The sequence below is a fragment of the Nicotiana tabacum genome, chromosome 4, assembly GCF_000715075.1.
Source record: "Nicotiana tabacum cultivar K326 chromosome 4, ASM71507v2, whole genome shotgun sequence".
NCBI lineage: Eukaryota > Viridiplantae > Streptophyta > Magnoliopsida > Solanales > Solanaceae > Nicotiana > Nicotiana tabacum.
The window spans coordinates 12,908,000-12,920,217 of NC_134083.1; the positions used below are offsets into that span (position 1 = coordinate 12,908,000).

At 36.6% G+C, this 12,218-nt stretch overlaps 1 protein-coding gene across 2 annotated transcripts; it reads right to left on the reverse strand.

Moving 5' to 3' along the window:
• Positions 1–267: 267 nt before the first annotated feature.
• LOC107821642 (CRM-domain containing factor CFM3, chloroplastic/mitochondrial) lies at positions 268–8,976 on the reverse strand. 2 transcript variants are annotated; one of them, XM_075251405.1, is made up of 10 exons: positions 8,026–8,976; positions 6,764–7,223; positions 6,550–6,680; positions 4,837–5,178; positions 3,893–4,049; positions 3,502–3,794; positions 3,338–3,397; positions 2,392–2,472; positions 1,242–1,416; positions 268–621 (listed from the first exon to the last, which is right to left on the reverse strand). In XM_075251405.1, exons 1-9 carry the CDS (start codon positions 8,884–8,886, stop codon positions 1,303–1,305), a joined length of 2,499 nt encoding a protein of 832 aa, XP_075107506.1. In that variant the 5' UTR covers positions 8,887–8,976; the 3' UTR covers positions 268–621; positions 1,242–1,302. The 2 variants fall into 2 exon arrangements, with proteins under 2 accessions (XP_075107506.1, XP_075107505.1); XM_075251404.1 differs by having other exon boundaries at positions 268–706; positions 8,026–8,974.
• Between the last annotated feature and the right edge of the window lie 3,242 nt (positions 8,977–12,218).

Below are 12,218 nucleotides of genomic sequence, written 5' to 3' on the forward strand. Positions count from 1 at the left end.
CTCTGATACTCAGTTCTGCTCGGTGCATATTGAAAACAAATCTTCACCGTCACATTCTTGATAAAAAAAAAAATTTGCAGTTGTCATTTGCACTTATACCCTGAAAGATGAGAAGAGTTTCTCAAGAAGTAGGAACCACATAAAAGTTGTCTCTATAGTTTAGTGGAATCACAAAGATTCTCTTCTTATAGATTCAGTAGAAAACCTAAAATCTTTTACTAGTTAAAAATGGAGGGATAACTTATTCTTGTTATCTTTTCAGATCTCTTCTTTCTTTCCTTGATATGTGATGCATCCTTCTCATTGTTTTCTCTATGATTCAGCAAAGTAATTACAAAAACTGGAAGAACCAAAAAAATGGTTGACAAAGCAATTACATCTACACTCATTACAATGTTCACCAAAGGTCCAAAGCTATGAGTTGATAGTAAAGTCTGGGCATCAGCAGACGAGCCCTCCAGCTAATCCGTCAATGTACAATTCGGGCCAGTTGAGCTTGGATGAATTGCACGATGAGAAGCCCTTCCAAATTTTGAATCGACCAGTGATCCAAAGGCTCCATCAATGGCCATAAGCAAATACTTGGGAGATTTATTAACCTCAGAAAGATGATTGTTGTGGCTGCAAGATACAGTATCATACTTGGTCAATATGAGTAGTTCTTATCACTTTTGGTTAATGTGTTTCTTTTTCATTTCCAGTGTATCTGCAAATATAAAAGTAGGTACTGGAAGTTAATGCCACTGTTAGCATGCCATTGGTTAAAAGTGTAGTGAATTTTAAATGCATATCCCAACACTTAAACTAAGTAGTTTGCACATATTAGGCATCTTCTAAAAATATTTGACCAGTATATCAAAGAGTAAAACCTTGTAGTTGAAGACTACTACCACGCTTGGAGCAATTCTAAAGAGCAATAACATTGTTATGACGGACATTATGAGGTTTTAAATACAAACAAGTAGTTGAGACATTTCATGCTGTTAGTGGCATCTAGAATTGAAGCGAAAAATAATTTCCTTGTTCTTCCGGTCTGTTGAATCATTACACTTTCCCGGGTCAGAAGTGCCCTAGCAAACTAGTTCTAATCTCTTCGCTTCCTGCCATTTCTTTTTCCTTTTTCACTCGGTAGAATAATGTATAAGTTTTATAAAGTTATATTGAATATGTATTTATTATTTTAAGGAATAAGAGCTTTTAAGAATAGCTTTAATAATGAAGGCATAAGACGGTACAATTACCTCAATAGGACTATGGCCATGATAATGCAGTTCCTCTTAAGGAATTAGCCATGAAATGCTGTTATCCTGTTTCATTGTCCTCGAGACTGGAGTATTCTGAATCATCATCATTTTCCCATTCAGGATCTTCATCCTCGTCACTATCAAACTCCAGCGATGAACCTTCATCTTGACTCTGCACACCGAATAAAAAGTAAGTTAATATGAATATTCCGCAATCATTATAATTTGATCTTTTCTTCTGGTAAGTATTTCGTTATTTTGATCCTTCTTCCTGAAATACAAAAGTTCACCCTTCCTTCCTCCGGGGAGAGAGGACCCCTTCCCTCAGGGGCGGCTCAAGTATATGGGAGGCCTAAAGCCAAAATTTAATGAGGCCTAAATTTTTAAAAGAACGTTATACGATATGTTTTTATTTAAAGTCTATTTTTCTAAGTTTTTGAGATACAAAGTGTTAATAATTCTTTTTATACTCAATTTTCCCTAATAATTCATTTTTAATTGATAATATTTCCAACTCATTTAATCTTTCTTGAGATATTGTTAATTTTAGATATGATTTTTTAGAACAATAGAAGTATAGAACTATTGGAAGCTTATTCTTGGAGAAAGAAGGTGAGTAAGAATATTAAAGAGAAAGACAGAAAATATGTAGGGGTTTCTGAAATATGAAGATATCGGGAAAAGAAAGATTGACTTGGAGAAATTAAGAAAGGGAGAGTAAAATTTTTACACGTTATCTAATGAAGGAGTAAGAAGTGAAAAATTGAAACGTTGGGAAAACTATTCATCCACCCATGTTTAAATAAGTCAAATTATTACTTTATTTATGTATCTAAAGAGCTTTCTTTCCTTTTATATTAAAAACTCTACTTTTGTATTAAAAGTACTAAATATTATTTTTTAAATACCTATAAATCCATCATTTTTAAAAAACGGGCCCCCCAAAATTTGGGGGCCTAAGGCACAAGCCTTACTGCTCAACACATTAGAGCCGGCCGTGCCTTCCCTCCCCACACTTCAAGGAACTATTAACAGTTAAGACAAGAGGAAGCCCTGCTAAGTGGTCAGTTAAAGACAATTCTTGACAATTGTATAAGAAACCTCCAAGGTTTTTCCTAGACAGCCAAAGAAATCATTGTGCACTCACTTGGGAAAATTCTGAGACATGATTGAACTGATCAAGCGCCTCCAAGTTGCTAGTATTGATGTCTGCATTACCAACATCACCCTATGGGCATACAAGAAGAAGATTCAGTTATCTAACATGTATAGCAAGTTGAAATACGCACTTTGAACTTCAAAAATTCTAGTGAACACTGTAGCTGCAAATATGTTATATATTACAAAAACAAATTTAATTCACAAAGCAACCTCAGTTTTTCCAGCGACTATTTTTCGCATCTTCAAGAGCCTATTGGTGCTAGTTCCAATAGTACTTAAACAGCTATGAAATATCTCAATGATCTTTTTCTTAATAAGGTAATAAATATCCCACTGAAGACAAAGTAAAGATGAGAGAAGATGAGTCCAGACTTGCCTACAGTTTGAATTCCAGAAACATGTCACCAATGTTATCAAAAGATCCAGTTAGCATATAAGATTGGGTGTTATCAAGACAATGATGAACCAAAATCCCTCAGATGTTATCCTTCTCTGGAAATTGTGGTTTACAAAGATCAGTCTCAGAATTCTTTGTTCCATCTCTAAAAGATTCTGAATTGAAAATTTTAACTGAATCTGAGTTTAGTCAACTTCCACATATTAGGATTTTGGCCTTATAAGAGATGGCAATCTTAATTTGGGAACATTTGTTTTATCTTATAATTAATGAACTATATTTCTTTGCAAAAACTACTAAAGAAGGGATCCAGTTAATCTTTTGAAAAGCTAACAGAGTTGGAGTCAGAAGCCTCCTGAAATGTTTTGCAAAATTGGGGATCTTTTTTATGAAGGAAAACATCTAATTATAAATGACACGCAGGCAGAATAATTAAAGAGCCCAAATCAAGAGGAAGCAGAGTGAATGGTAACAAAGGGTATATTAGCAAACTGCACTACATGAACGCATAATTCAAGCTCAGATTTTGTCTTACAATTTGCCTTTTCGTTTGCTCTATTGACGTCTCCAGCGCGGTCATATGCTGACTGAGAGCCTACAAGACAGCATTTGGGAAGCCAGATAAAACAAGCAGATTATCAGTAAAAAGAGAGATAACATTATTTTTTAATGGGACAGCTGACATGTAAGATGAAAAACCTCGTAACGCTGTAGTGCCACTCTACGTTTTAGTGCTTTTGCTTTTGTCAGAAGGTTCCTTGGCCTGAGGCTGATGGGCCGCCTATAGTTCTTCCCACGGTAGAAAATAAGAGCATAACCTTTTGGCACTTTATCTATTGCCACTAGAATCCCACCACTTTCATATTCCAAAAGTCTAGCTGTTTCTTCAACAAAAGCAAGTTCTTTTTCCTTTGATATTAACTTTACAAGTTCTCTGTGTTTCCAATGCAGATGCATGTTCTCAATAACACCATCAAAGACACCACGAATACCTGGTAGGTAATTATACATGAGTTCTCAGTTAAATACAGGATGTAATCAACAGACTGACCACAATTATTGTTTACGTCCAAGAACAATGAAAATTCACCAAGTGGAAGGTATGACTTCATTCTTAATCCAACTCTACGGTACATGACCCTTTCTTCCTCTGTTATTGTTTCCAGGTCATCAGAAGGACCAGCAGGAATCCAGGAGTCCACAATCTTAGCTAAAATCTTCTCTACTTTAAGCTTCTTGGCCTGGGACTGTTTACGCACCACATAAAAACGATTACTTAATAGACAAAGGAACGGCAAAATGAAAATTGAGACAAGGCTAGGTAAAAATAATCTTGGAAACAAGATTAAGGGAATAAAAAAATAAATTAATTTGGCAGGACATTTTCTGAAGAGCCAAACATTTAGGTGGGGGGGAAGAAGGAAGAAAAATCTGAATCTCAAAAGAGTCAAAAAAGATTACAACAACATACCCAGTATATTCCCAACATGTGGGGTCTGGGGAGGGTAGTTTGTACGCAGACTTTACCCCTACCTAATGAAGGTAGAGAGATTGTTTCCAATAGACCCTCTGCTCGGAAAGAAGAAGAAGAAGAAGGAAAGCAAGAAAGGTTTGCATCTTCTTGATGCCTTTTTCTATAAAACTCATTACTTTATCAAAAAGAAAAAGAAGGAAAGCAAGAAAGGAAGAGAGAAGAAAAAGAAAAATTTCGGAGAAACAAAAGCCTATACAATATGAGGGCATAATGAAGAATGACAAAGACAGCAAATCTAAAGAATTTTATAGCTCATCAGTTGAAACTTTCCGAAAGCTAGAATAGTATCAATACACCTAGATCGCACCAAAACAAAGATCTTCAAAATCATAAAAAAGAAATTGACGGATTCAAAAAAGACAATCAGTTGCAACAGAATGCTACGATAAAGTGCAATAAAGGCAATGTGTTATCATGAAAAAAACTAATGTGAGAAACTTTTAGATGGTTTATCATTCAAGAGATGAGCTTTCAGATTAGAGGTGAAAAGACACACTTACAAGCTCAAGTTTATGTTCAAGCCGCTTGACTACTCTATCAATCTTAGCTCTAGCTGCTTCTTTTAACATTTTGTCACGTTCTTCAGCAGATATTTCTCTTCCCCACCGAGCCTGAGCCTCATAAAATTCGGCTAAAGTACCGGCAACAGCCTGTCCATCTGTGCCCAATGGTGTCGCTTCAGCAGGACTGCTCCGCGTTTTCTCTTCAACATCTTGGATCTGTTTTGTTATCTCTTGCCTTTCTGCTAAAGCAGCCGCAACAGTAGGTGGAAGGAAATCCTTTCCTCGATAAAAGATAATGTAATATTTGTTTCTAAGTAGTAGGACTCCCCCAGTTAATTTCTGAGATACAGCTGATATGTTAGCGGTAATACTCAAAGGATCCAATTTCAAAGGGATACAAGTATTATGTGCTGCTCAGTGGGCTATACTTTCTAAGCAACTATTCTACAACACAACCCCCCCCCCCCCCAACACACAAAAAAAAAAATGGCAGGCAAGCTTTTTACATAGTTTCTCTTATTTACCAACAAACCATAGACTTCCCATCAATACGGTACAAGAATTCTCATAGAAGCACTACGTCTCCGGTAAAAAAAGGACAAACGAAGCTTTATATCTGAAAGTCCATGCAAGAATACTCGTATGAAATTCAACTACAGAGAAGGTATAATTTTAAGAAGTTCCAAGATTCTTGGATAAGCCTATTACCATAACACTATATAACTGATATCAGAAACACTTTGTAGTGTGAAGCTTATGATGAGCTACAAGATCACATATGACAGGATACGGAGCGTGAGCTTTGTGGGGAAAACATTCTGTACAGTCAAGTATCAAGCCATGATGGGATAAATATGGCACTTTAGAAGTGGCAGGAGGAACAACTAAGATGTCTTCTAAACTCAAAAGTTCTGTAACATCTTTTCCAGACGACTTTTCTGGTTCACATGAACAGGATCAATTTTTTCTTCTTTTTTCTAGAACTAAATCAGTGGTCTCTGTAGAAGGAAAAAGGATATGGAGAACACAAAGTGGGAGGCTGGGAGCCAATACTTTCTCCTTTTTTTTTATAAGGTGGGGGCCAATATTTTCTCTAGAAGTATTTACTTGTAAACAACAAACTTGGGCGATATGACTAACAGCCTTAGCACCTACAACAACAACAACAACAGCATACCCAGTATTATCCCACACCGTGGGGTATGGGGAGGGTAGTGTGTACGCAGACCTTACCCCTGCCTTGTGAGGATAGAGAGGTTGTTTCCAATAGACCCTCGGCTCAGGAAAGCATAAGCACCACGTTAATGAAAATATAGACAAGAAGGAACAGTACCAAAAAACCATATAAAAGCAGAATAAAAACAAGAAGACAGTAAGGTGATCAACACTGAAAGAAAACAACGGTTAGTCATAAAAACCTAAAACCTACTATCGACAGAAAGCGAGATTGCGTGCCAATACTACTGTTATGAACACTCTAGACTACCTACTCTACTACCCTAACCCTTGACCTCCATACCTTCCTATCAAGGGTCATGTCCTCGGTCATGAAATTGGAATCCCCTCTGACGATGATAAATAGTACTTCCCAGTTCATATGGCATCACACAAAGACTCAAAGAAGTAACTAACAGAAGCAACTAACATATCAAAACATTCTTTTCTATTTCTTTTATCTGGGATAAAATCATATCAAACATTCTAACACACCTTTAACTCCTCAGCCATCAGCTTGTTGTTTGTATTCTGAATTCCACGTTTGACTGCAATTTTAACAACTAAACTCTTCTCCCAAAGCTTGATTATAGCAGCAGCCAGCCCTTGATGATTTCTATTTCTCCCTAAAAGGGACACCAGGAAGATAACCCATGTTGTCACACTAAAAACTAAAATTGTAATTGTACTTAGAGGGTTGAAATTTTACCGAGAGCAAAATGACAAGGAAGTGATTTAGCAATTTTCCGTAAATTAGTCATTTCTGCATTTGTTAGGCGTGATCTCATTCCAGTAGGAAGAAGCCGGAATGGTGTTTTGTAGCCAGGAATTGTCTGGGGGAGCAAATCGGCATCAACAGGAAGTACTCCTGTACCCCACCAATCTTCATAACGTGGGCCTAAACCATCTAATAGCCTATTGAATTCTGCTTCCTCCTCAGTCATGTTTTGGACACGATGAGGATGAACTTGATTACGATTTTCAATAACTGGATTAGAGCTTTTGCCGTCTTTTGCAATAGATTTGTCAGAGGAAACATCGGGAACAAAGAGAGTATTGCCGTCCTCATCCACGGATCGAGATCTAGAAGAAGGCCCCTCATAGTTACTTCCTCGATACACCACCATAACGCTCCCAGCCCTCCATATCACAAGCCCTCCTGTTCGACGCTGACAACCGGAAAAAAGAGGAAGTAAGCAAACTGCACCTTTTCTAGCATATGCGATATTCAGATAAATTAAATGACATAATTGCTTGCAACAGTTAATGGATAATTGCTCGAAAATTGTACTATTTATCTTTAACAAGATAATAATCGTATTTTTTACTGTTAACAAGATAATAATTGTATTTCAAAACAAATTCAAGTAACTCTACATCTATAAGGAATCCTTATATAGCACTCATTCCTTTTAAAAATAATGAACATTGTTCTCAATTAAGTGAGACCATTTACGGTCAAAAAGCAATATCATTTCTGAAACAAGACATATGAATAAATCTCTTTCTTCATCACAATGATGATTCCTATTATTGTTTAAGAAGTGTTATCTAATCTAATTGGAACTTTAGTTTAATACCATAGGATGTAATCTTGGCCAGCACAAGGACAATATATGAAGAACAAAATATACAAGCAATCTTTAGGACACAAGTTTTGGAAATATTCTAAAGTGTCAAACAAATTCATGCCAAAAGAAAGCAAGGCAAATAGAAACAAATACTCCCTTCGTCCCAATATATGTGGCGGTGTTTGACTAATCACGGACTTTTGAAACTTGTGGTTAAACATGTCATAGACATTTGTGTGGCTATAAATCACTTTATTAAATTTAAAATGAGAAGTTTAAAATTAAATTATTTCTAAATATTAAAAGGTTTCATTCTTTTCTAAACAACCTAAAAAAGGGAAGGTATGCTTCATAAAATGGGACAACATAAAGCTATACGGGTAAAGCCAAGTGCACCAACCTCAACAATCTCGTGGCCAGTCCTCATATCATGAGCCAAAACCTCATGAAACTTGAGCCTAACCAGCTCATTCTTCCTCCAAGCATCGTGAATCTTCTCCAACACAGCTCCTGTAATCCCAGCCTTAGGTACACTAACCCTTTCTCTCAAAGTCATACCATTTCTCCTCAGCCTCCTCAATTCCTCATCCTCAATTGTTAGCTCAGCCAATGTTGGTGCCTTCATTGTCCTCCTCTTCCCTCCCCTCTGCTCCTCCACCACCACCTCTCCATCCTCCACACTCCGTTCCCACGGCAACAATGTATCATCTCCCTCATCATCATCACTCTCTGCTAGTATCATATCCGGTCGAACCCAATCTCTCTTCAATAAATCCCCTAATTTTTCTTCTTCGCCGATACTCGGCACTGCCGAACTAGAATTCAAATTCGAATTTTCCTCTTCTTCATTTTCATCGTCAGAGCCTAATCCTAAGTTTCTCAAACGGAGTACAATCCTCTCTATGGCGGTGGTCCCTACTCTACTATTGTTCTCGTCGAAGTACTTAGTTTCCGTGTTGGAATCGAAAGTTCTAGAATTGGACGACGAATGTTCTACTGGAGGAGATGTGTTGGGCCATTTGTTTAGCCAAGTAGACGAGTGAGATTTGTTTGGCTTGGACTTCACAGGGGTAGAATTGGAATTTGAATCTCGGTAGGGTTTCCGTTGATCCCTGTTGTTGGTTCTGGTGTTGCCGCCGGTGCGGCGAAGAGATGAGAAGGGTTTAAGGAAAAGAGAGAATGCAGGTCGAGTAGAAGGAGTAGAAAACGAGGAGAACAAATGTGGTGGCAATTCTGTGAATTTCGCCGTCGACAAGGCCATTTTTAATCAATTTAGTTTCTTCTTCTTCCGGTTAGCTTCATAGTAGTGGGAAAAATGGCTTCAGTTGGCAGAGCTTGACGATAAGATATCTATTCGGATATTTTAGCGGAGTCATATATACACGTCAGCCTCCGATTCGTAATGACCCGACCCAAGTGTTCCACTTTGATCCAAGTCCTGCCATATCGGCCCGCAAAGTATAAACCCAATTACTTGGCCCATAAAGTATCTGATGATTATACATATATATTATAGGGATTTTTTCGTTCCTATACATTATATGAAATTTTATTACCAAAAATATCCATGTTTACTTAATTACCCGGCCTAAATACGTTTTGTCTACAAATTATATACATTTATTTAAACTAGAATCCTTTCTACAGTAGCCTTCCTTTTTTAGACGCGGGATTTTGGGATGGCGTAGGATTCTTCCGAGAATTTTGTGACGCAATCATCGCAATTGATTTAAGCATGCTATTACGCCGATTTTCTCAGTTTATCATCGCCGATACTCTGATTTTCTCTGTCTCCTCTGGTTTCACAATCATAAGCGAAGGTTTTGAAAAACAAATTGCAAACAATTATCTACAATTGTATTGAATTCCGCGATGTAAAGTCAAAAATAGCTATTATGCTTCAGCTAAATGGTAATTGGGATAGTTTTGGGAGATACAGAGATTTTAATGTTGACAGAATTGTAGTCAGCGATGATTCAAATTATAGTCAATTGAATTCTACAATCGCAGAGCATCTAATGATCGATACTGTCACGACCCAAACCGATGGGCCGCGACGAGCACCCGGTACCTTACTCAACCGAATACCAATATAATGTATCTTTTCATGTCATACTATCATAGATAACTGAGTCGAAAAATTGCCATGAGATAAGTAGAATACAACATGTAATACCAACTTATACATAAGACATATGGGCCTATAAGACCAAAATAACCACTCATACACTGAACATAGGCCGACAAGGCCATACAATCTTTTACATACATGACATATGTCTACAAGCCTCTAAGGATACATAATTTTTATAAAGGTCGGGATAGAATCCCGCCATACCAAACAATATCCATCTAAATCATACTAACCAAACAAGCAACTTCGAAGCAAATGGAGCGCTCCAACATCTTCCACTGAGCTGATAGCCTACTTGGAGGGCTCTCGACCTGTCTATAGGGACCTGCGGGCATGAAACGCAGCGCCCCCAGGCAAAAGAGACGTCAGTACAAATAATGTACTGAGTATGTAAGGAATAAAAATCAGTAAATAATAAACATGAGAGAAACATGGAGTAAAAGACTCGACATTTACGCTTGCATAGCTCTGTGAATCATTTCAGTTTTATAATGTCATACATATGCATATAAATGTCATACCATGCATAGGTATATGCGTTCATAACATCATCAAGCCTCTGAGGGCATCCCATCACATCATTTCGGCCACTGTGGGCAAATCATCAACGTATACCAGCTGATTAGGTGGTGGTGCGTATATAACGCCATAACCTTTCCCATATCCCATATATATATATATATATATATATATATATATATATATATATATATATATATATATATATATATATATAATGTCATACATATGCATATAAATGTCATACCATGCATAGGTATATGCGTTCATAACATCATCAAGCCTCTGAGGGCATCCCATCACATCATTTCGGCCACTGTGGGCAAATCATCAACGTATACCAGCTGATTAGGTAGTGGTGCGTATATAACGTCATAACCTTTCCCATATCCCATATATATATATATATATATATATATATATCCATATACATATATATATACATATATATATATATCCGTATATAACGCCATCTGGTCATGAGTCAATGTGCATGTATAAATGCATGAAATGCATATGAAATACGTTAATAAAATCTCTCGGTACGTCATAAGACCATTATGCCTCTGATTAATATCATGAAATAAACTTTACCAACTTACGTATTTTTGAGACCCATGAATAGATGATAAAATAATATGACACATGGGGAATCAAGAACATAAGCATCTCTAGTATTTCTATGAATAGAGTCATTTATGGAAGTTGTGCATTTGCTCGTTTCGTTCGTGTCGTATAGATCATGCCAAAAAGAAAGAAGGGACATCCTTAACATATCTGAGTCGATTCTCTTGACAATCCCTCTAACACACGTTAACTTCGACAAAACACGTGACGGCAAGATGGGAGTAGGGAAAAATTCGTTGCTTAAAATACTAAAAATTCTCGTTTGATTCCTTGGAGATGCTGTGAAATCTTGTATGAACAGTTGAAGATCCATACTTAGCATTTGCTATATGACTTGCGTTTGAAACTTAGGTTTTGTAACATACAAACATTTCTGTTTTGAATGCATATCATAATGGAATTATGACTTGTGTCTTTTAATAATGGACATGACTCACGTTTTATGCGTCTATCCATTATTAAATGGAAATGACTCACTTTATTTAAGAATTGCCAAATAACTTAGTTACTTTTGAGTCATAATTCTTTGATTCTTTAGCTGCCACGTTACTACACTTTCAACTTATCCAAATTTTCACCCCTTCTCCTTAATTAATTTATTAATCCCCCACTAATTCAATATCTAACCAATTACCCACATAATTAAGAATTATCTCAAATTACTTAAAATACTACTTACTTTTAACATACCTTATACACCTTACTATCATGGTCATGTGGTACCTTGTATGGCACTAGTCTATAAATACGGGGTATTATAGCTTGGACCGTATTTTATCTCAAAATGCCAAACTTCGACGAAACTCATTTTCTTCGATTTGCTTACACTCTCACCTTCACGAACTCGTTTGAAATATCATAATATTTATAACCTCAAAAATAATCTCATTCCCGAACTTATGTCGATTAACTTACGACGAAACTTCAACGTACGAAAAATGCGGGATGCAACATCTCATTTTTCGAGTTTCCATCAATTTACTTATGGCGTACTTCCATGTACGAAAACATGGGGTGTAATAGATACATCAGAAAAAATCATTAAAATCAAATACATTGTCAACGAACATTGTCCTCCAATAGAAATTCGGAACGATATGGGAGTTCGAGTATACATGGAGACAAAAAAGGAAAACAAAAGTTTAGGAATGTATCCGCTATGTATAACAGTGCGTGTTTTTGATTTGAATGTAGTATCTCTAATTCGAACATAATTGCAGGTTTGCTCTGTTATTTCAGTGGTGATATTTTTTTATACTTCATGTGTTCTACAATTTTTCTACAATATAGCTACAAAAATACTACATAACAAG